The 22,863-nt window shown below is 49.5% G+C and overlaps 3 protein-coding genes across 3 annotated transcripts in view; 2 read left to right on the top strand and 1 right to left on the bottom strand.

Annotated features, from left to right (window-relative positions):
• LHX2 (LIM homeobox 2) overlaps positions 1-16,007 on the bottom strand; it is a 54,458-nt gene extending 38,451 nt beyond the window's left edge. Inside the window, exons 1-3 of the mRNA XM_081967667.1 lie at positions 15,907-16,007; positions 15,638-15,813; positions 9,629-9,690 (exon numbers count right to left, since the gene is read on the bottom strand). Of these exons, the coding sequence (XP_081823793.1) occupies positions 9,629-9,690; positions 15,638-15,698 (123 nt within the window). The 5' untranslated portion in view covers positions 15,699-15,813; positions 15,907-16,007. The remainder of the gene's footprint in view (positions 1-9,628; positions 9,691-15,637; positions 15,814-15,906) is intronic.
• The window catches only part of NR5A1 (nuclear receptor subfamily 5 group A member 1), a 355,896-nt gene extending 334,893 nt beyond the window's left edge, over positions 1-21,003 (top strand). Inside the window, exon 7 of the transcript XR_014176545.1 lies at positions 20,958-21,003. The gene's annotated coding sequence lies outside the window, so the exon portion shown is untranslated. The remainder of the gene's footprint in view (positions 1-20,957) is intronic.
• DENND1A (DENN domain containing 1A) overlaps positions 15,760-22,863 on the top strand; it is a 224,199-nt gene continuing 217,095 nt past the window's right edge. Inside the window, exon 1 of the mRNA XM_081967098.1 lies at positions 15,760-15,925. Coding sequence (XP_081823224.1) covers positions 15,825-15,925 — 101 coding nt within the window. The 5' untranslated portion in view covers positions 15,760-15,824. The remainder of the gene's footprint in view (positions 15,926-22,863) is intronic.

Raw genomic sequence — 22,863 nt, 5'->3', positions numbered from 1 at the left:
ACAGCAACAACAGAGGTTGCGGGCCCCTACGCAGGTCGGGAAGCCGAAAGGGAGCCGGTGGAACTATGGAACTCGTTGCCACTGGATTGTGAGGGGGACTTTCCCTTCCTTGATTTTTTTTTTGGCGGGTTGAAAAGGGGAACGGGTGTTTCTCTCCCCTCCTTCTGTTTGAGGGCTCCCCATAAGCCTTCGGCTTAAAGACGGGACCCCCAAATTGGGGTAGGGGGGTAGGCAGAGAGAACAAATCAGCAGCTCGCCTGCCAAAGAATCGTATTTCTCCCTCCACGGTCCCCCTAAGGGTTACAGGATATATGGAGGCTAAACGGGCTAAAAAAAAAACCCTTTGCAACCTTTTCTTTCTCTTTTCCCTCCATCCGGATTTCCAGGACGGGGGGGGGGTGGCAATTCTTTCCGGCGCTCCCCCCGCCGCTCCCTCCGCTCCCCCTCAAAGTCCTGCGTGAAAGCCCTCCTCTTAAAACAGCACCCAATGCCTGAAAGCTTATTCGTTTTGCTTGGAAAAGCTACTTTTGCCACTGGAAGAGCAGGCCAGTGGGTTAAGAGAAAAGGGGCGGGGGGGGGCGGGAGGAGGGGGGCGAGCTTGGCTCCGGAACCCAAAGGGCATCTCCTGCTTTGGGCTGGGTTCCAGCCCCCCCCCCATCTTAATGAAAGAGGAGACAACCGGCCGTGGCTGAGGGGCCGGGCGAAGGAATGCCCCTATGGATCAACTAGCCCATTCCTCTTTTCGACGGGCGGGGTGGGTGGGGGTGGCGCGGTCTTGCCGGGTTTCCGAGCTTAGGATCCCGCGGAAGGGTCAGTTGCAGGGAAGCAAAGCAGAGGCTCCCCTTCCCGTGGTGAGCTGCAATTAGCCATTGGGTAGATTCAGAATCCGCCGTCTTTTGCCCACGGAAGAAGACCAAAGGCCCATCCGGGAGAAAGGGAGAAAGGAGGAGACGGGACACATTCAGAGGGAGGGAGGACAAAGACGGCTGGCTATTTAGGACATCTCTCTCTCTCTCTCTCTCTCTCTCTCTCTCTCACACACACACACACACACACACACACACAGCATCTTTCTCTCTCTCTCTTCTCTCTCTCTCTCTTTCTCTCACACTCTTACTGTCTTTTTCTTTCTTTCTCTCTCTCTCTCTTTCTGTCTCTTTCTCTCCCACTATAACTCTCTCACTCTCTTTTCTCTAACACTCTTTCTCTCTCTCTCTCTCTCTCTCTCTCTCTCTCACACACACACACACACACACACAGACAGCCTCTTTCTTTCTCTCTTCTTTCTCTCACTCACTCTCACTCTCTCTCTCTTTCTCTCTCACACTCTTACTGTCTTTTTCTTTCTCTCTCTCTCTCTCTTTCTGTCTCTTTCTCTCCCACTATAACTCTCTCTCTCTCTTTTCTCTAACACTCTTTCTTTCTTTCTCTTTATCTCTCTCTCTCTCTCCTTTCCTGGGGCCGCGGTAGGGAGGGGCTTTGCAACCCGCCTGGACAGCGCAAAGGGGTTTTCTAGCAGTGGGGGGTGTAGGGGACGTCTTGGCAGAGAGGGTGGGGACTCAAGGCGTCCGCTTGTGACACCCACCCACCCCAGAGCAGGAGAAGGAGCTCTTTCTCTGCCCTAGGTGGGTTTCTTCAAACGAAGACGCCGATTTGCGGAGATCCGAACCGGGGACGGCCTTTGAGAAACGGGACGGCGCGAGAAGGCGAGCGGTCCGCTTCCCCTGCAACCGGCTCAGGCAGCGGTTTTCTCCCAAGCGCGCCGGAGCGCGGCTCTTACTCCCAACCGCCCATCCAGGGGAAGGTTTATGCACCTCTAATCTAACGGGACGCGCCCTCCCCGGAGAAAAGGAAAATGCCACGCTAGGGTGATGCGTCTTACAAGAAGAAGGACGTGGGATCGACCCCTCACTCCGTCTTTTTTTTTGGGGGGGGGGGGTTGACCAATGTTTAAAAGGGGACGCGATGGTTCAGTGGCTAAGACGCTGAAAGTTGGGAGTTCCGCGGTTCGAATCCCTAGCGCAGGGTAACGGAGTGAGCACCCTTTACTAGTCCCAGCTTTTGCCAACCTAGCAGTTCAAAAGCGCGTAAAAATGCAAGTAGAAAAACAGGGACCACCTTTGGTGGGAAGGGAACAGCGTTCCGTGCTCCATCAGCATTGAATCATGCCGGCCACATGACCCCGAGATGTCTTCGGACAGCGCTGGCTCTTAGGCTTTGAAACGGAGATGAGCAGCGCCCCCTAGAGTCGGGAACGACTAGCACATACCTAGGTGCCAGGTGAAGCTTTACTTTAAACCAACATTTGCGCTCTCTCCCTTCTGCCTCCCCCCAAGTGGGCCGGCAGCTTTCGCCCTGCATGCCTCTGGATCCGGAGTACCGTGCCCTACTTGTCCCCTCCACCACACTCAGGCCGGTTTTAGCGAAGTTGCTGGTCGGGCGGGAGGAAACTCAGCACCGCGTAAAGGCACTGCAAACACTCACGAAGATCCGGTTGAGGACGCACATCCCTAGCTGCGTCCATCGGCCCCTCTCCCTTCTAGTTGGACTAGAAGACCTCCAAGGTCCCTTCCAGTTCTATTCTGATTGATCGATCGATTGAAATGATTGATTGAAATGGTCTAAGGTCTCCTGCTTGAGCAGGGGGTTGGACTAGAAGACCTCCAAGGTCCCTTCCAGCTCTATTCTGATTGATTGATTGAAATGATTGATTGAAATGGTCTAAGGTCTCCTGCTAGACTAGAAGACCTCCAAGATCCCTTCCAGCTCTATTCTGATTGATTGATTGATTGATTGATTGAGAGGTTCAGGAAACCTCTCAACTGCAACACCGCCCCCCCATTAGTGCCTCCCCTCCCCTTGCCCGAACCTTGTAATGTACCACGTTCCTTCTTGACTTCTGCTCATCTCTACAGCGCAACAGCTAAAGATTCCAGAGCACCCCAGTTTCTTACAAGGGACAGCCAAAGTCCGCGATCCAAGAAAGATCCCCCTTCCATATTGAAAAGACCTTTCCCCCCCCCCCGTCCGCCACCTTTCTCCCGCGAAAGGGGGGAAGTGGCTTTCTGCAGAGCCAGGAGAGACCTCCCCCCAGAACTCTTCCGGAAAACCCCAAGGGCAACTCGCGCGTCAGAGAGGGCTCCCTCCTCACGCCTCTCCCCGCCCCCCCCCTCAGCAAAGCGCTGGCGGAGCTCCGAAGCGAAGTCTCGGCGCCCCCACCCCACCCCGAGACCAAGAAGGAAGCCTTGGGGAGAACTCGCAGCCTCGTGACGCATTCGTCCTTTCCAAAGCGAAAAAGAAAATGCACCGTTGGGTGGGTGGATTCGGCGAGGGGGAGGGGGGTTGGCTGAAGAAAGCGGGCGTGGGAGGGTGGGAGGGCGATCGATTTGAATTCGTCGACAAAGGGAGACTTACTTTTTAGCTTTTCGTCGAGGGCAGAAATACGCGCCCTCCCGTAATATTAGGGACGGGAAACCGGAGGAAGGGGGTACCCTTCTCGGACCCTTCCCCGCCTTTCCAATAATCCGAAGGAGGAGAAGAGGAGGACTTTAAAAAAAGAAAGCAGCGAGAAATGTTTGCGCAGCCGGAAAGAGAATTTAATAGCGTTCCAAAGAAAAGGAATCAAACGGAGGAGCGCAAGGGGCGCAAGAGGAGACCCCCCCCCCATCCTTCGTTGCTCACCAAGCCCCTGTTCCAGAGGGATCGGACGGAGGGCACGAGGTGTGTGTGGGTTAGGGGTCTCCGCTTTCCTCCCCCACCTTTCGAGGACAGACGCAGAGGGAACCAGAGGAGCGATCTTAAGCCGAATTCGAATAAACTGCGAATGAGCGGTTAAAAAAAACAACAACCGTTTGACGGGGACATCCAGGATCCTGTGGATGGGGAAACGGTGCGCGCAACGAGGCGCTCCGCAAAATCATGACAATGGAAGGGAAGACTCCGCCGTTGGGCTTGCCCCACAGTCGTTGCCCTCCCCCCGCTGGGGAGGGGGGGGAGAGGCAAGGAAGCGGAGGAGACCCAACGAACAAACGGAACCAGACCGACCAACCTCCGAGCCGAGATACCTACCGAGAGGAGGAGGAGGAGGAGGAGGAGGAGGAAGCGCGGAGTCCCGCCGCTCGTCGCCTCGGCCGGGGAAGCCAGCCGTTTGGGGCGGCGGCCGAGGCGCCCCCGCCCCACTTCCCCGCCCCTTGCGCCAGCATCCTAAGTCTCAGCGCGTACCTGGACGCTGTCCCCCTGCCGCCGCCGCCGCCGCCGCCTTACCTGCTTGGCGCTCCGCGGAGACGCCCAGCGGCTCAGTCGAGGAGGAGCGGTGCCCCTGCGCCCGGGCACGGCGCGCTGGCGAGGGGACGCGCGGAGGCTCCGGACGGGGACGCCGCCGGCGCTTTTGGAGACGCGGCGTGGAAGTTGCGCCCGGGGAAGCGCTGAGCCAGGCCGGCCCGGGACCAGGGAAGAGTCCCTTCCGGAAGCTGAGCTTCTCAGCTGGCTTCCACCTCTCCATCATCACGGCCAGCGAAATGTGGGGATCCTTCCTTCCTCCCGCCTCCCCCTGCCTTCCTTTTCCGTGTTTCCCTTCTCCTTTCTGCTTTCCTTTCCTTCCTTCCTTCCTTCTCAACTCTCTCCTTCCCTCCTTCCTTTCTTTCCCTTCCTTTTTTCCCTTCCCTTCCTGCGGGCGGATCTCAACCTGCCAAGCCCTTCCTCGCTCCCCCCCCCAAAAGACAGTGGGGTTTAATTAGGGTGGGCTTAAGGGCTTACATCATCCTCATCCTCCACGCTCCCCTTCACGAAGGACAGCCGTTATCAGCTAATGAGCTTCCATAATGAGAGGCAGTCTATCTCATTATCGGAATCCAAGCGCAGACAGGCAGGGACAGTCGCTGCTTGATCCAGGGAGATTTGGCGGCTGAGACGGCTATGGATGGATGGATGGATGGATGGATGGATAGAAAAAAGATATATAAGATAGATAGATGATAGATAGATAGATAGATAGATAGATAGATAGATAGATAGATAGATAGATAGATGATAGAGGTGAAACTCGAAAAATTAGAATATCGTGCAAAGGTTCATTTATTTCATCTATCTATATCTCTGTGTATTATCTATCTATCTGTATCTATCATCTATCTATCTATTTTCTGTCTATTATCTATCTATTTATTATCTATCTATTTATCTATCCATCTATTATCTATATCTGTCCATCCATCCATCTATCTACTATCTATCTATCTATCCATCCATCCATCCATCCATCTATCTATTATCTATCCATCTATCCATCCATCCATCCATTCATCGATCTATCATCTATCTATATCTCTATCTATTATCTATCTATCTAGATACAGATAGATAGAGAATAGATAATAGATATAGATAGATAGATTGATAAATGAATGGATGGATGGATAGATAATAGATAGATAGATGGATGGATAGATAGATAATAGACAGACGGATGGATGGATAGATAGATAGTTAATAGATAGATAGATGATAGATAGATGAATGGATGGATGGATGGATGGATGGATAGTTGAGAGAGAAGATAGATAGATTTCATTGAAGCCAAAGCGAGATCAAATTCGGGGCTCAGTCAGGGGTGAATACAGGGAAGTGAGCTTCTGTCCTCACTTTGGAGTCAACCCTTGCCTGGTTAGCAAAGCAGGCATAACATGAGGGGGAAGGGGCTCCCCCTTTTTGGACAATGCACGAAATTCCATCCGGATTCTGAGTTCGGAGCAATAGATGTCTCTTTCCTTTGGCTGTGGAGCAAAAGCTGGCCTCTTAGGGTTAGTAGATTTGCCCTCTACTTGCACCCCAAACTTTTGGAAGGGTGCTGTCACAGAACACGACAGCACCTTCAGATCTGAAATGTGTTTTCTGGGTCAAAACACTGAAATTGTATTATTTGGGGGATCTGCTCAAATATTTGAGAACTGCTTGTGAATTAAAAGATGCAGACATTGAATCCTTCCTTCCTTCCTTCCTTCCTCTCATTCTCATCTTCTTCCTTCCTTCTTTCCTCCCTGCCTCCCTTAATTCACACCAGGATATTTTCCTTCCTTCCTTCCTTCCTTCCTTCCTTCCTTCCTTCCTTCCTTCCTTCCTTCCCTTACCTCTCCTTCCTTCCTTCCTTCCTTTCCTCCTCCCTCCCACCCTTGTCTGACGTATACTGTCCCATCCTATCCTAGAATTAAGTTCATCCCTTGCCCCATCTTTCCCCTTTATTTAAGTTTCTTTGCAAATTGTGGAATGATTTTTTTTAAAGTCCCTTTTTCTTTTAACCCTCTAGGAAGGAAGGAAGGAAGGAAGGAAGGAAGGAAGGAAGGAAGGAGAGATGGGAGGAAGGAAAGAAAGAAAGAAAGAAAGAAAGAAAAAGGGAGGGAAGGAGGAAGGAAAGAAAGAAATAAAGAAGGAAGGAAAAGAAAGGAGGAAGAAAGAAAAAAAGAAAGAAAGAAAAAGAAAGAAAGGGAGGGAAGAAAGGAGGGAGGGAGAGAGGGGAAAAAGGAAGGAAAGCAAGAAAGAAAGAAGGAAGGAAAAGAAAGGAGGAAGGAAAGAAGAAAGAAAAAGAAAGAAAGAGTAAGAAAGAAAGCACGATGTGTTTAAATGGTGTTCCTCTTAAAAATTCCAGCCCACCCTCTACTCCCTCCCTACTATTTGGCATGCTCCAAGTGAACCTGCTCCCTCCCTCCCCCTCCCCCTCCCTCCCTCCCTCTTTCGTTTATTACTAATACAATCCTCTTAACTGTGATTTATTTGTTAAACAAAGTGCCATGCTCCATCACTTATTCATCTTAATTTCAACAAAATTAAAGCCATCACTGTTACACTACACCTAATTGCGCTGGCAATGAAACAAACCAAGATGTTAATCAAAATAAATTGAAGATAAACAATAAAATCATTACATCTTTGCAGCCGTAAGTGTAACTAATCAGTTTTGACTTGAAGCAACCAAACACAAATAATGAATCTGTCAGCAAAACGGCACTCATTAAATAAAGGCACACTCAGCTGGAGCCCCCCAGGCTGCCTGCACCAGCCTGCCCTCCGGGGCAGCCCCCTTGCCCACCCCCAAAACGCCCATATGATCCTGGGCAGGACAGCCTCCTTGGCGATCGAGAGAAGGCACCTAGAAAGCTAGGGGAGTTTTTCTCCAGCACTAATCCTGGGGGGGTCCTAAGTGTCGCTTGGGGAGGGACAAGAGGACCCTCCCCCCCAGTACAGATGGGGTGGCAATAAAGGAGAATATTTGTAGCTTTGGGTTGAATCGAAGGGTCCTTGGTGCTTTCTGGGCTTGGTGGTTTTCTTGCAGACGTTTCATGACCCAACTAGGTAACATCATCAATGCTAGAAGGGAAGGGTTGGGAGGAGGAGAAAGTGGAGCAGAAGGAGGAGGAGGGAAAGGAAGAGGGAGATGGAGGAGGAGGAGGAGGAAGAGGAGGAAGAGGGGAGGAAGAGGAGATGGAGGAAGAGAAAGAGGAGCAGGAGGAGGAGGAAGAAGAGGAGGAGGAAGAAGAGGAAGAAGAAGAAAAGGATGAAGAGGAGGAGGAGGAAGAATGTGGAGCAGGAGGAGGAGGAAGAAGAGGAGGAGGAGAAATAGAAGCAGAAGGAGGAAGAAGAGGAAGATGAGCAGAAGGAAGAAGAGGAGGAGGAGGAAGAGGAGGAGAAATAGAAGCAGAAGGAGGAAGAGGAAGAAGAGGAAGAGGAAGAGGAGGAAGAAGAGGAGGAGGAAGAGAAAGGAGAAGAAAAGGAGGAAGAGGAGGAAGAAAGTAGAGCAGGAAGAGGAGGAGGAAGAGGAGGAGGAGGAGAAATAGAAGCAGAAGGAGGAAGAAGAGGAAGAGGAGGAGAAGGAAGAAGAGGGGGAAGAAGAAGAGGAGGAGGAATAGAAGCAGAAGGAGGAAGAGGAGGAGGAAGAGGAAGAAGAGGAGGAGGAAGAGGAGGAAGAAGAGGAGAAATAGAAGCAGGAGGAGGAGGAAGAAGAGGAAGAGGAGGAGGAAGAAGAAGAGGAGGAGGAAGACTGAGGAGTAGATGGTGCTCTCTCAGGTTGGTAGTTTTCCTGCAGATATTTCATGACCCAACTAGGTAACATCATCAGGGCTAGAAGGAATGGGGTGGTGGTGGAGTAGAAGGACTGTACGGTCCTTGTTGCTCTCTGAACTTGGTGGTTTTCTTGCAGATGTTTCATGAACCAAACTAGCTAAAATCATCATCTTACAAAGATGTGCCCCCCCCTCTTTCTCCCTCCCTCCCTCCCTCTCCCTTCTAGCACTGATAACAAAACTTTGCTCATGAAGCTTCTGCAAGAAAATCACGAAGTTGCAAGAGCACCAAGGACCCCTCCCAGATGGGGCGGCCCAGAGCATCAGACACATGCAAGGAAGAGCGGCTTCAATCCATGGAAAAGATCACTCCTGATCCAGAATCCACTGCATGCCTGATGGGAGAAGGGGAGCTGTGAGATGCCGAAGAGAGGCCAGGAGAGAGAGAGAGATCATCTGAAACGCACAACCGAGATAGTTGTGGTCAGTTTTGTGGAGCTTCCCAATTGGGGGGGGGGGCTTTCTAAAACCAATTGGGCCCCTCCGAGCTCTCCCCTTCCCCAGCTCTCTTTGAAGCAGGGGTCCTGGGTTCAAGGGAGCCTACAGTGGGGGTCTCCAACTTTTCGGACCTCAGGGACCACTAAATTCATAATTTTAAAACCCCCGCGGACGCTAATACGATCTGCCTAATGACCAGCTGGGTAGGCGTGGCTAGGTGGTCATGTGACTGGGTGGGCATGGCCAACTTGATGTCACTCTCGTCGAGGGCCGGACTCTACTTGCCCCTCCTCTCCCAGCCCCTCCTCTCCTGCCCTCCTGGGCTCCTTAGGGTCCCAACAGGAAGCCGTTGCTGGAGCTAAGCAGCCCCCAGGAGAAAGAGTTGGCAAAAGAGCTCAATTCAAATGGGATCTGCCCGAGAAGGAGGCTCAGCAGAAGCACCTCACTGAGGACTAGGAGCATAGGCTTCCCAAGCAGAGGGAAGACCTGCGGGAGTGCAAGTCCAGGTACCGACGCCTGGAGGCTCAGCCGGCTGAGATGGTCAGCCAGTTCCAGGCCCTGATGCCGTCCCACTGGAACGAGGCCCTCTGGCTCTTCCCCACCAGCGACGCTTCCCTCCAGCCTTCGCCCAAAGCCCCCCACCAGGAGGCTGAAGGAGACCCCAAGTGGGAATATCTTCCCCCCTATGACCCACACAAAAAGACCCCAAAGGGGGAGACTCTCTGCAGCAACACAAGCGTCCATTGCACGTATCTGTCCCAGGGGCCGTAATTTGAGGACCCCTTGATTTAGTGCAATATAAAAAATGCAAATAATTTTTCTGTGGGCCACCAACATTTTCTCATGGACCAACAGTGGTCCACGGATCACCAGTTAGTGAACGCTGGCCTACAAGATGATCCAGATTTCCCCTTCCCTTAGCCTCTCTACAGATCCTGCATTGTCCTCTCTCTGGCCAGCACCTTAAGAGCTTTCAAGATGTATTAGTTACTTGCATCTCTCTTCCTTCCGGGAGATGCTACCCCGTTGAAACTTGTCCACACGTCTTTTTCGAGGGGAGGGTTTGGGGGCTGGCTTACCTTCCTTTTCCATTTCCGTCCTGGAAGTGTTTGGGGATGTCTTCTGCAGACCCGCAGCTCACCTGCAAGGGAATGGAGCCATGATGAGGCTGATCGGTCTCCAATCTTAACCTACAACCTACAATCTTAACCGCCAACACTTGAGACAGACAATGTTGTATCCCTCCCCCTTTGTTTGAGTGAGGGCTGTCCAATTTTAGACATAGAGAGCCTCTTTGACCCCTCATTCAAACCAGCGGTCCCTTCTGTCCAAAATGTGGACTTTGTGGAAGACAAATGACCAGCTGTCTGCAAGGAGTATAAATCCTTCCATTCCCCACCACCATCCAGTCAGAACTGAAGAAACTTCTTGGATGAGAAGCGAAATGTCTTCAATCCATCCATCCATCTCTTATCTAGTCGTCTATCTATCAATTATCATCTGTCTGTCTGTCTGTTTTATGTAGTCTGTCCATCCATCCATCCATCCAATCCAATCTATTTATTATTCTTATCTATGTATAATATATATATATATATATATATATATATATATATATATATATATATATATATATATATATATATATATATATATATATATATATATATATATATATATATATATATATATAATCTAGTTTATCTTATTTATTTATAATCTATCATCTCTCTCTCTATCTCTTATGTAGTTTGTCCTTCCATCCATCCAATCTATTTATTATTATCTTATCTATGTATAATTCTCGCTCTCTAATCTAATTTATCTATTTATAATCTATCATCTCTCTCTCTCTCTCTCTCTCTCTCTCTCTCTCTCTCTCTCTCTTATGTAGTTGTTTGTCCATCCATCCATTCAATCTATTTATTATTATCTCATCTATGTATAATCTCTTTCTCTAATCTATTTTATTTTATCTATTTATAATCTATCATCTCTCTTTCTCTCTTATGTAGTTGTCTGTCCATCCAATCTATTTATTATTATCTTATCTATGTATAATTTCTCTCTCTCTCATCTATTTTATCTTATCTATTTATAATCTATCATCTCTCTTTCTCTTACATAGTTGTCTGTCCGTCCATCCATCCATCCATCCATCCATCCATCCATCCATCCATCCATCCAATTCTATTCTATTCAATCCAATTCAATCCAATCCAATCCAATCCAATCCAATCTATTTATTACCATCTTATCTATTTATAATCTATCTAACTCTATCTGTCATTTATCTATCTATCCATCCATCCATCCATCCATCCATCCATCCATCCATCCATCTAGAGAGAGAATACATGCCTATATGCCAAGCTAATGCACTGAGACCTTGTACATTATACCAGAGAATAACAAAAATATTCTTTTCACATTTCAGAAATGAGATTACTCTCACCTAAATGACCACTTTGTTCCCACTGCCCAAAGTCCCTGGATGGTGGGTGTGCTATAAAAATTTAATAATATTTTGTCACAAGATTTGGGGGGGGGGGGGACAGGCGGATGGGGGAAATTGTAGCCTAATTTACGTCTTTTCCTTCCGATAGCTGGGATTTTAGTACCTGCCCTCGCCTGTAATCACCGGCAGGGAGCCGAGAGGCTCAAATTCACTGATGATTTATGAGAGATAATATTATTTAAAGAAAATGGGGAGATAGTGATAAAGAAACTCCAATGCTGGGATATTCCCTGAAACCTATAATAAAGAGAATACCCTGTTTCCCCAAAAATAAGACCTCCCGGATAATAAATTCAATCACGCTTTTGAGCGCATGTGCTAAAATAATCCCTGCCGCGAAAATAAGCCCTCCCCGAAAATATTGCAACACCGCAGCAGCTGTGACGTGACCACGCTCGCCTCCTGCGCCTCAAAAATAATAAGACCCCCCCCCCAAATAAGACCAAGCGCTTATTTCAGGGGTCATACATTGTGTAGTTATCGTTCTAGATACTTTTCTAGATATCTGGATTGAAGGTCGGTTGCAAATCACAGTGCTACTCTTTCGTTTGTGCTTGCGCACACATGCGGAGAAGCTTCCGGGCGGGTGGGCGGAGCCTCTCACCACCGCCACGACGGCTTCTCCCGAACCGGGGGCAACCACCTCTGTTCTAGACGAATGAATTATCTAGATAAACTGTGGATCTAAACCGGTAGAAAGTTGTTGCAAAGCTGGAACTGAGATGTAAAATGAAGAAAACTGTATAGTAAAAGTATACTTTTTAAAAAATATTTAAATCTTTTTCTGGCCTTTTGGGGGGGGGAACTCACTCCTGGTTAAGGGGGAGTTATTGCTGTCCAGATGATCTCCTTGCCTGAGAAGGAGGAGGGTGTATGTGAAAGGGGGTCTTATTTTCTTTTGTGAACTGGGCAGGCAGAGGTCATACACACTGCTTCAAGGGAAATATATTCTCTTATGGACGCCAGGGGCTTGTTAGCCATAGGCGGAGAGAAACAAGCTGGGGATTTGCTCCAATCGTGGGTCAAAAGGAGTGTTTGTGCAGGGCTGGGGACTATTCCACACACTTGCAAACTTACAGTATAAGACGCACCTTCCCCCCCCCAAAAAAAGGGGCTGAAAATCTGGGTGCGTCTTATACACTGAATGCAGCATTTTTTTGCCTCCCGAAACTCCGGCCCTTTTGCAAAATGGCCGTGCAGAGCCTTTAGGAGGCTTTCAGAGTGTTCCTGGGGGCTGGGGAGGGCAGAAATGAGCAAAAAATGGGCTGGAGGAGGAGGAGGAGGAGGAGGAGGAGGAGGAGGAGGAGGAGGAGGAAGAAGAAGAGGAGGAGGAGGAGGAGGAGGAGGTGGAGGAGGAGAACTTTGGGGTCCTCGGCGCTCTCTGAGCTTGGTGGTTTTCTTGCAGACATTTCATTACCCAACTAGGTTACATCATCAGTGTTAGAAGGGAGTCGACTTAATGGACGAGGATAAGAACTGTGGGGTTGTGGAGTTTGCTCTACGTTTATATACCTTCTAGCACTGATGATGTTCCCTAGTTGGGTCATGAAACGTCTCCAAAAAACCTACGAAGCTCAGAGAGCACCAAGGACCCCACAGTCCTCCTCCTCCTCCTCCTCCTCCTCCCTTTCTCCTTCCTCCTCTTCCTCCCCCACCCCACTCCCTTCTAGCACTGTGGGTGTTACTTAGTTGGGTCACGAAACGTCTGCAAGAAAACCACCAAGCTCAGAGAGCACCAGGGCGGAAAGGGACTGTTCGCCTTGTACTCTTTGCTGCCCCTTGTTCGTCCCCAGGGTTCCAGCCCCAGCCATTGACCTCTACCCTTTGTCCTCTGCTGAAAAGACCCTAGCTACCTGGAGCATCATCTTTGCACAGCCCCAGTGAATCTCTCACCCCACCCCACCCCAAATGAGTATCTTCCGGATTCAAGCATTGACCCCTGGTTCTCTTCAGTTCCCCTCTCTGCCCTTCGGACACTCTCTCCCCCAACTGGGCCTGGACCATGGGCACTGCATGTTGGCTTCCCAGGAGGCTGCCTACATCCCCAGAGAAACCCCCCTCCCCATTTCTCCTTTTTCCAGGCTGGAGCAAATGGGGAGGGGCAGCTGCCTCGTCATATCTTCTATGGGGGGGGGGATATCCTTGCTAACAAGCTATTCTAAGAGAAATGATGCGTAAAAACTCATCTTAATTAGCACATTGCAGAACGGGAGTCATGGAGCTAATTGTGAGTGTGTGTGTGTGTGTAGAGAGAGAGAGAGAGAGAAATAGAGAAAGAAACAGAGAGAGAGAGGGAGGGAAGAAGAAACACACACAGAGATGAAAGAAACAGAGAGAGAGAGAGAGAGAGAAACAGAGAGAGGGAGGGAGGGAGAAACAGAGAGAGGGGGAGGGAGAGAGAAACAGAGAGAGAGAGCTGGAGAGAGAGGGGGAGGGAGAAACAGAGAGAAGAGAAAGAAACAGAGAGGGAGGGAGGGAGAAACAGAGAGAGAGAGGAGGGAAAGAAACAGAGAGGGGGGAGGGAGAGAGAATCAGAGAAAGAGAGAGAGGAGGGAAACAGAGAGAGAGAGGCAGGGAAACAGAGAGGGGGAGGGAGAAAGAGAGAGACAGAGAAGGAGAGAGAGAAATAGAGACAGGGAGGGAGAAACAGAGAGAGGAGAGAGAATGAGAGAGAGAAGGCGAGAGAGAAACAGAGGGAGAGAGAGAGAAACAGAGAGAGAGAGAGAGAGAAACAGAGAGAGAGAGAAAGAGAGAAACAGAGAGAGAGAGAGAGAGAAACAGAGAGAGAGGGAGGAGAGAGAGAATCAGAGAAGGCGAGAGAGAAAGAGGGAGAGAGAGAAAAACAGAGAGAGAGAAGGAGAGAAACAGAGGGAGAAAGAGAGAAACAGAGAGAGGGGGGAAGGTGGGAAAAACACAGAGAGAGAAACAGAGAGAAATGCCAAGCATCTGAATTTTGATCATATGACCTTGGGAATGCTGCAACGGTCATACGTATGAAAATGGTCACAAATCCCTTTTTTCAGTGCTGTTATAACTTTGAACTGTCACTAAATGAATTGTTGTATGTGGAGGCGTACCTGTAATTGTTCTCCCTGTCAGGAAATTCCTCCTTATTTCCAGGTTGAATCTCTCCTTGGTCAGTTTCCATCCATTATTCCTTGTCTGTCCTTCAGGTGCTTTGGACAATAGCTTGACCCCCTCCTCTCTGTGGCAGCCCCTCAAATATTGGAAGACTGCTCTCCTGTCTCCCCTGGTCCTTCTCTTCACTAGACTAGCCATGCCCAGTTCCTGCAACTGTTCATCATATGTTTTAGCCTCCAGTCCCATCATCATCCCGGTTGCTCTTCTCTGCACTCGTTCTAGAGTCTCACCATGTTTTTTTTACAGTGTGTCACCAATGTTGGCTCCTTTTATCCGTCAGGTTAAAGTGAATGTGAGTTTATCCTTTGTGGCTTGAAAACCTATGCTTTATTTATTTATTCTGCAAACACAGCTAATCGCAATGCGTTCAGAATGAATTAAAAACAACAACTATGTCTTATGGTTTCTCCCCTTTAAGAAGCACCATTGTGAGAGCCAAGAATAGCCCATGTTTGAGATTTTGGCCAATTCATTTTGATGTGCTAATCACGTTGCCCCTGGTCCTTCTTTTCATTTTTAGCACTTAGAATAGAATAACAGAGTTGGAAGGGACCTTGGAGGTCTTTTAGTCCAACCCCCTGCCTAGGCAGAAAGTCTTATACCATTTTAGACAAATGGTTATCCAACATTTTCTTAAAAACCTCCAGTGTTGGAGCATTCACAGCTTCTGGTGGCAAAGAGTTCCACCGATTCATTGTTCTGTCAGGAAGTTTCTCCTTAGTTCTAGGTTGCTTCTCACCTTGATTAGTTTCCACTCATTGCTTCTTGTCCTGCCCTCAGGTGCTTTGGAGAATAGCTAGACTGCCTCTTCTTTGGGGCAGCCCTTGAGATATGGGAACACTGCTATCATGTCTCCCCTAGTCCTTCTTTTCATTTGAAGCACTTGGAATAGAATAACAAAGCTGGAAGGGACCTTGGAGGTCTTCTAGTCCAACCCCCTGCTTAGGCAGGAAGCCCTACACCACTTCAGACAAAGGGTTATCCAACATCTTCTTAAAAACATCCAGTGTTGGAGCATTCACGACTTCTGGTGGCAAGGAATTCCACTGATTCATTGTTCTCACTGTCAGCATATTTCTCCTTAGTTTTAGGTTGCTTCTCTCCTTGATTAGTTTCCACCCATTGCTTCTTGTCCTACACTCAGGTGCTTTGGAGAATAGCTGGACTCCCTCTTCTTTGTGGAAACCCCTGAGATATTGGAACAATGCTATCATGTCTCCCCTAGTCCTTCTTTTCATTAAACTAGACCTACCCAGTTCCTGCAACCGTTCTTCATATGTTTTAGCCTCCAGTCCCCTCATCCTCTTCGTTGCTCTTCTCTGCCCTCTTTGTATATATATTATATTCATACTTATACTTGTTTTCTCCTCCATGGACTCTTTATTTTCTTTTTTTGTCTGTTCAGGCTTAGGTCTAAATTCAAACCGACCCAAAATGGGATTTGTCCGTGGAAAAACCGCAGCCAGTCCTCGTCTTGCGACCACTGCCATTTCCGTTGCTAAGCGAGACTCCGTTCGCTAAGGGAATCCCTTGCCGTTGTTAAGTGAGTTGCCGTTCCACTTAAAAGCCCTCCTTTTCCCCTTCTCGGCCTTGTGACCTGAAGAACTGGAAACAATATGAAGCGGGGATACATTTGTAGCCTTGGAAAGAGTTGCAGCGGCCCGCGGCCCTTGGACTACAACGCTCATCGTCCCCTACCTGCCGCCCACTCCCCGAGGTGGGTGGGCGGGAGGGCGGGCGGGGGGCTGCAGACTACACTTCCCAGCGTCCCTAGCGCCCCCACTTTCCCTTCCCCTCGCCCCTTCCGCGGCAAATTCCCATCGAGCTGTCGACCCCCGGCGGCTGGGGACGCCGGGAGTTGTAGTTCTTAAACAGCTGAGAGGCGGCCAGGCGGAGCGGGGAGAGCCTTCTGCACGCGCTCAGGGGAACGCTCGCTCTTTGGCTCGGGCCGGCGGGCGGCGGAGTGTGTGTGTGTGTGTATTGGGGAGGGGGAGGGGGCTTAGCGATCCTCTGGCGGCTGTGTGTGTGTGCTTGTGTATGTGTGTGTGTGAGGGGGGGGTAGCCTTCCGGCGGCGAGACTACGTTTCCCAGCAGTCCCCGCGCGCGCTTCCGGTCCTCCGCTGCCCGCTCGCCTTGTCCGTCCGCGGGTCGCGCCTCTGCTTCGGAGCCCTCAGGACGGGCATGGAGTGACGACCTCCCCCCTCTCTCCTTCCAGCCGGGACCCCCGCCCGCCGGTCCGCCCGGGGCCCATGCGGGGCCCTCCGACGCCATGGGGTCCCGCATTAAGTGAGTGTGAGGCGGTGGAGGGGGAGGGCGCGCCAGGCAAGGAGAGCGCGGGGGGGGGAGCGCGCGCAGGGGGAGGGGCTGTGTGGGGAAGAGCCTGTCCCACGTTAGAGCTTTGCTGGCGGGCTGGATTGCAGCCCCCATCATCCCCAGCCGCCTCTTGCTTGGGGCGATGGAAAGGGCTGGATTGCAGCCCCCATCATCCCCAGCTGCCCTAACTTGAGGCGATGGAGAGGGCTGGATTGCAGCCCCCATCATCCCCAGCTGCCCTAACTTGGGGCGATGGAGAGGGCTGGACTGCAGCCCCCATCATCCCCAGCTGCCCTAACTGGGGGCGATGGAGAGGGCTGGATTGCAATCCCTATCATTCCCAGCCGCCTCTCATTAAGGACCAATTGGGCGGGCTGGACTGCACCCCCTATCATCCCCAGCTGCCACTTAGGAGGATGGAGAGGGATGGACGGCAGCCCCTATCATCCCCAGCTTCCCTGACTGGGGACGATGGGGGGACGAACTGGACTGCAGCCCCCATCATTCCCAACCGCCTCTGATTGGGGACCAATTGGGTGGGCTGGACTGCAGCTCCTATCATCCCCAGCTGCCTCTTGAGAGGATGGAAAGGGGTGGACGGCAGCCCCCATCATTCCCGGCCGCCTGATTGGGGACAACGGGGGCGGGCTGGACTGCACTCCCCATCATCCCCAGCCGCCTCTTACTTAGGGCGATGGAAAGGGTCGGACGGCAGCCCCCATCCTTCCCAGCCGTCCTGACCGGGGATGATGGGGCCGGGGATGGGCTGCGACGGGGTTTTCCTCCCTGCCTCCGCTTGGCGGCCGGGGCTCTTCGGAGGGCGCGCGGGGGTCCGGCCGGAGCAGAAGCCTCGCCGCCCGCGGGCTCCGAGAGGGGGCAGCGCTGGTCTCTCCGGAAAGAACTTCTGGGAGGAGAAGGGAACCTTCTTCCTCCTCCTCCTCTTCCTCCTCCCCACTTCTCCTTCCCCCTTCCTCCTCTTCTTCTCCTTCCTCCTCTCCACTCTTCCTCCTCCTCTTCCTCCTCCCCCTCTCCTTCCTCTTCCTCCTTCCCCCACCTCCTCCCCACTCTTCCTCCTCCTCTTCTTCCTCCTCCCCACTCTTCCTCCCCCTTCCCTCTCCTCCCCACTCCTCCACCCCTCTTCCTCCTCCATCTCTCCTCTTCCTCCTCCATCCCTCCTCCTTCCCCCACCTCCTCCCCACTCTTCCTTTTCCACTCCTCTCCTCCCCTTCCCCACCTCTTCCTCCTCCTCCTCTTCTTCCTCCTCCCCACTTCCCATCCCTCCTCCTCTTCTTCCCCACCCCACTTTTCCTTCCCCTCCTCCTCCTCTTCCTCCTCCATCCCTCCTCCTCCCCTTCTTCTCCACCTCCGCCCCACTCTTCCTCCTCCACCCCTCTTCTCCTCTTCACCTTCCCCATCTCCTCTTCCCCCTCCCTCCTCCTCCTCTTCTTTCCCCCCTCCTCAACCCTCTTCCTCCTCCCCCTCTCCTCCTCCTCCTCCCCTTCCCCACTCCCTCTTCCTGCCCATTGTTCCTTCCCCTTCCCCTCCTCCCCACTCCTCCATGCCTCCTCCGCTTCCCCATCCCACCTCCTCCCCACTCTTCCTTTTCCCACCCATTCTCTACCCCCTCCTCTTCCTGCTCACTCCTCCTCTCCCTCCCCCTTCCATAGAAAAAAAAACAGTCCAGTTGCCTCTTGGAAAAAAAAGAAGCACCTTTCAGAGTGCAGACAGTTGCAGGAACAGGGCATGGCCAGTCTAGGGAAAGGAAGGACTAGCGGGAACATGATAGCAGTCTTCCAATATCTCAGGGGTTGCCACAAAGAAGAGGGAGTCAAGCTATTCTCCAAAGCACCTGAGTGTAGGACAAGAAGCAATGGGTGGAAACTAACCAAGGAGAGAAGCACCCGAGAACTAAGGAGAAATTTCTTTAATTGGGGGCTTGGTTTGCCTTCAGGAGTTCCGGGTGCTCCAGCCTTGGAGACTGGACACCCATTTGTCCAGAATGGTACAGGCTTCTCCTGCTCGAGCAGCGGGTTGGGCTAGAAGACCTCCAAGGTCCCTTCCAACTCTGTTATTCTGTTACCCTATTCTGTTATTCTCCCAGCTTTGCTTGGGGCAGGATAGGGTGGAGTGGGTGGGGATTTTGGGAAGGGAAGGAGCCCAAGGCAAGTTTGGGAGGTCTCGGGAGGACAGTGGGCACAAGAAGATAGATGGATGGATGGATGGATGGATGGATGGATGGATGGATGGATGGATGGATAATAGAGACAGACGGATGGATAGATAGATGATAGATAGATAGATAATATTTGGATGGATGGATAGATGGATGGATAGATAGATGATAGATAGATACATAGATGGATGGATGGATAATAGAGACAGACAGGTGGATGGACGAATGGATAGATGATAGATAATGGATGGATGGATAGATGATTAGATGGATGGATGGATGGAAGGATGGAAGGGTTGATGGAGGGATAATAGTGACAGACAGACAGATGGATGGATGGATGGATAGATGATAGATAGATAATGGATGGATAGATAGATTGATGGATAGATAATTGGATGGATGGATAGATAGATGGATGGATGGATAATAGAGACAGACAGATGGATGGATGGATGATAGATAGATAGATGGATAGATAGATAGATAGATAGATAGATAGATAGATAGATAATAGATGGATGGATAGATAGATGGATGGATGGATGGATGGAAGGATAATAGAGACAGACAGGTGGGTGGATGGATGGATGGATAGATGATAGAAAATAGATGGATGAATGGATAGATAATTAGATGGATGGATGGATGGAAGGATGGATGGAGGGATAACAAAGACAGACGGATGGATGGATGGATAGATGATAGATAATGGATGGATGGATAGATAGATTGATGGATAGATAATTAGATGGATGGATAGATAGATGGATGAATGAATGGATGGATGGATAATAGAGACAGACAGACGAATGGATGGATAGATGATAGATAGATAGATAGATAGATAGATAGATAGATAGATAGATAGATGATAGATAGATAGATAGATAGATAGATAATAGATGGATGGATGGATAGATAGATGGATGGATAGATGGATGGATAGATAGATGGATAGATAGATGGATGGATGGATAGATGGGGGGGGGGAAGAGAGTGTATGTGTTGGAAGGGACCTTGTAGGCTACCCAAGCAGGAGACCCTATACGATTTCTGACAGAGGGCAGCACAGTCTCTTCTTGAAAGCCTCCAGTGATGAAGCTCCCACAACTTCTGAAGGCAGCTTCTGTTCCAAGAGCGGACACCTCGATTCGTGCCCCTTCTATTTGTGCAAGAACTCTCTCTCTTGTGCAGAAAAGACCTCAGGTTGTCACCCCTGGAACAGAAGTTATCGTACGATCCTGGGGATGCTACAAAGGTGTGAAAGAGGGTCATGTCGCTTCCCCCCCCCCCCCAGTGCCATTGTAACAATGTACTAAAGGAACCATTTTAAGGTGAGGAATTGTTCCGGATTCATTTCTCCCATTCGAGACTTCAGGAGGTTGGGAACTGCAGCTGAGGCTTTCCTGCTACTTTTTTGGCAAGGTGTACCTTTGCCGGAATATTTGTGGTTAGACTGCTGTAAAATACCTCTTTGTGGATCTGCCCTTGAAGACTGTTTGGGAGTTGTTGACGGTACGGCTTGCTTTGAAGAAGTTGCAGAAATAGCATTGTCCTCAGTGATAGTTGGTGCACTTTCAGCCAGAAGTCAAGATTGCTCCACCTACTGAGTGCTTCCTAAGGTCCTGATAGTAGGGTGGCTCAGTGGCTGAGGCACTGAGCCTGCCGATCAGAAAAGTCGGCAGTTCAGCAGTTCGAATCCCTAGCGCCACGTAACAGAGTGAGCTCCTGTGACTTGTCCCAGCCAACCTATCAGTTCGAAAGCACGTCAAAAATGCAAGTAGAAAAATAGGAGCCACCTTTGGTGGGAAGGGAAGAGCGTTCCGTGCGCCTTCGGCGTTGAGTCATGCCAGCCACATGACCACAGAGACGTCTTCGGACAGCACTGGCTCTTCGGCTTTGAAACGGAGATGAACACCGCCCCCTAGAGTCGGGAACGACTAGCACATATGTGTGAGGGGAACCTTTACCTATGTAGCGCTTCCTAAGTCCTTCCTGATAGACAGATGTTGCTGGGCCCCAGTGCTTGAGTGAGTCAACGGGCACCATCCCATAATACTAGATCTGTAAAGGTGGTGGGGTGATAGATTCTTGTGCCTTGTGGCTTCCTGATGTGTCCTCCCTCTTGCATGGAACACCAACATTTATTTACTGTTGACAATTTATTGCGATGCATGGAACTTTGCAATAATCGTTTAGCTGGGTCCTGTTGTCCCATATAAAAAAAAACTTTGCATTTCCATTGTGGTGGTGGAGTTAGTTGGGAAGTCATGTCCAACCCATCGCGACCCCATGGACCACGTTCCTCCAGGCCTTGCTGTCCTCTACCATCCTCTGGAGTCCATTGAAGCTCACGCTGGCTGCTTCGGTGACTCCATCCAGCCCCCTCATTCTCTATCATCCCCTTCTTCTTTTGCCCTCCATCGTTCCCAGCATGAGGCTCTTCTCCAGGGAGTCCTTCCTTCTCATCAGGTGGCCAAAGTCTTTGAGTTTCCTCTCCAGGATCTGGCCTTCTAAAGAGCAGTCAGGATTGATCTCCTCTAGGACTGACCGGTTGGATGGCCTTGCAGTCCAAGGGACTCGCAGGAGTCTTCTCCAGCACCAGAGTTCACAGGCCTCCATTCTTTGGCTCTCGGCCTTCCTTATGGTCCAACCTTCACAGCCATCCATTGCAACTGGGAAAACTATCGCCTTGACTATACACACTTTTTTTCCCTGCTGCAGCGATTGCCGTAAGACAATAGAAAATTGGCTAAGACAACTGACAATTATGCCAGGCTTTTAAAGAATAGTCTATTTTTATTTTTTAAAAATAGTGTTTTCTCCTATGTGTCCAATGGATTGTAACCCCTTTATGAGATCTTCAGGGCAATGAGTGGGGACTACAGCGAGCTTTGCTTTATTCAGATAATTGGCCTACCATAAATTGTGAGCAATCGTTTTCAAGATTGGAGGAATTAACAAGCAATCAATATGAATCAGGGATGTACATTTTTTCCTTGCACGTTTCGGAATTCTACTTGAAAACCAGCCAGCTGGTTGTTAAAGGTGTTGCTGTCTTATTTTCTTTCCTGCTGTCAGGCTGCCTGGAGTACAATATACACATTTATCCGGAATCTGATAGGAATCGGTTGCTTAGCAATTTTGAAGTTGGTAGTAAGTTCTCAAAATATCTCAGTGAGAAAGATTGATTGGTTGGAGGGATGATCCTGCTTTTCGTTCTCACGGAAGCATCAACCAAATCAAATGGGGATTTAAGAAGCCAGAATCTTTAAATCACGATGTAGATCAAGTCGGTTTAAATCACAATGTAAATCAAGTCGGTTTAAATCACGATGTAAATCAAGTTGGTTTAAATCATGATTTAAATCAAGACGGTTTAAATCACGATGTAAATCAAGTCGGTTTAAATCACAATTTAAATCACAATTTACATCAAGTCGGTTGAAATCACAATTTAAAGCAAGTCGGTTTAAATCACGATGTAAATCAGGTCAGTTTAAATCACGATGTAGATCAAGTCGGTTTATATCAAGATTTAAATCAAGACGGTTTAAATCACGATGTAAATCGTCGGTTTAAATCACGATTTAAATCAAGTTGGTTTAAATCACAATGTAAATCAAGTCAGTTGAAATTGTGATGTAAATCAAGTCAGTTTAAATCACGATATAAATCAAGTCAGTTTAAATCACGATGTAAATCAAGTCAGTTTAAATCACGATGTAAATCAAGTTGGTTTAAATTATGATTTAAATCAAGTCGGTTTATCCCAAAAGCATTTTATTAAAATAAATGTGATTTTTTTTAAAAATTCGATTTAAATAAAAAAATTCGATTTAAATTTTTAAAAAGTTTGATTTAAAAAAAAAACCTTGATTTTTATCCTCCCTGCCCCGTGGCCTTTATTTTAATTTATTTCATTTATCCAAACACACACACACACACACACACACACACACACAGCTTGGAGGGCTGCTAAGTGAGGGCCAGAACTGGGTTCCTGGGAAAGATAGTTTTAGTTTCAAGATCCTGTTTTCATGGCTCAGTGGGGCTGAATCACAGGACGGGCAGGATGTGTGCCGGAGACTTTGCTCCGGCTTTAGGCTTCCCGTGCAGAGAATTTTTGCAGAGAAATATTTGTGAACTTTCAAGGGGGGGACGGG

Source organism: Natrix helvetica, assembly GCF_964273705.1.
Source record: "Natrix helvetica genome assembly, chromosome: 15".
Classification (NCBI taxonomy): domain Eukaryota; kingdom Metazoa; phylum Chordata; class Lepidosauria; order Squamata; family Natricidae; genus Natrix; species Natrix helvetica.
This window is presented reverse-complemented; position numbering and strand designations above follow the sequence as displayed.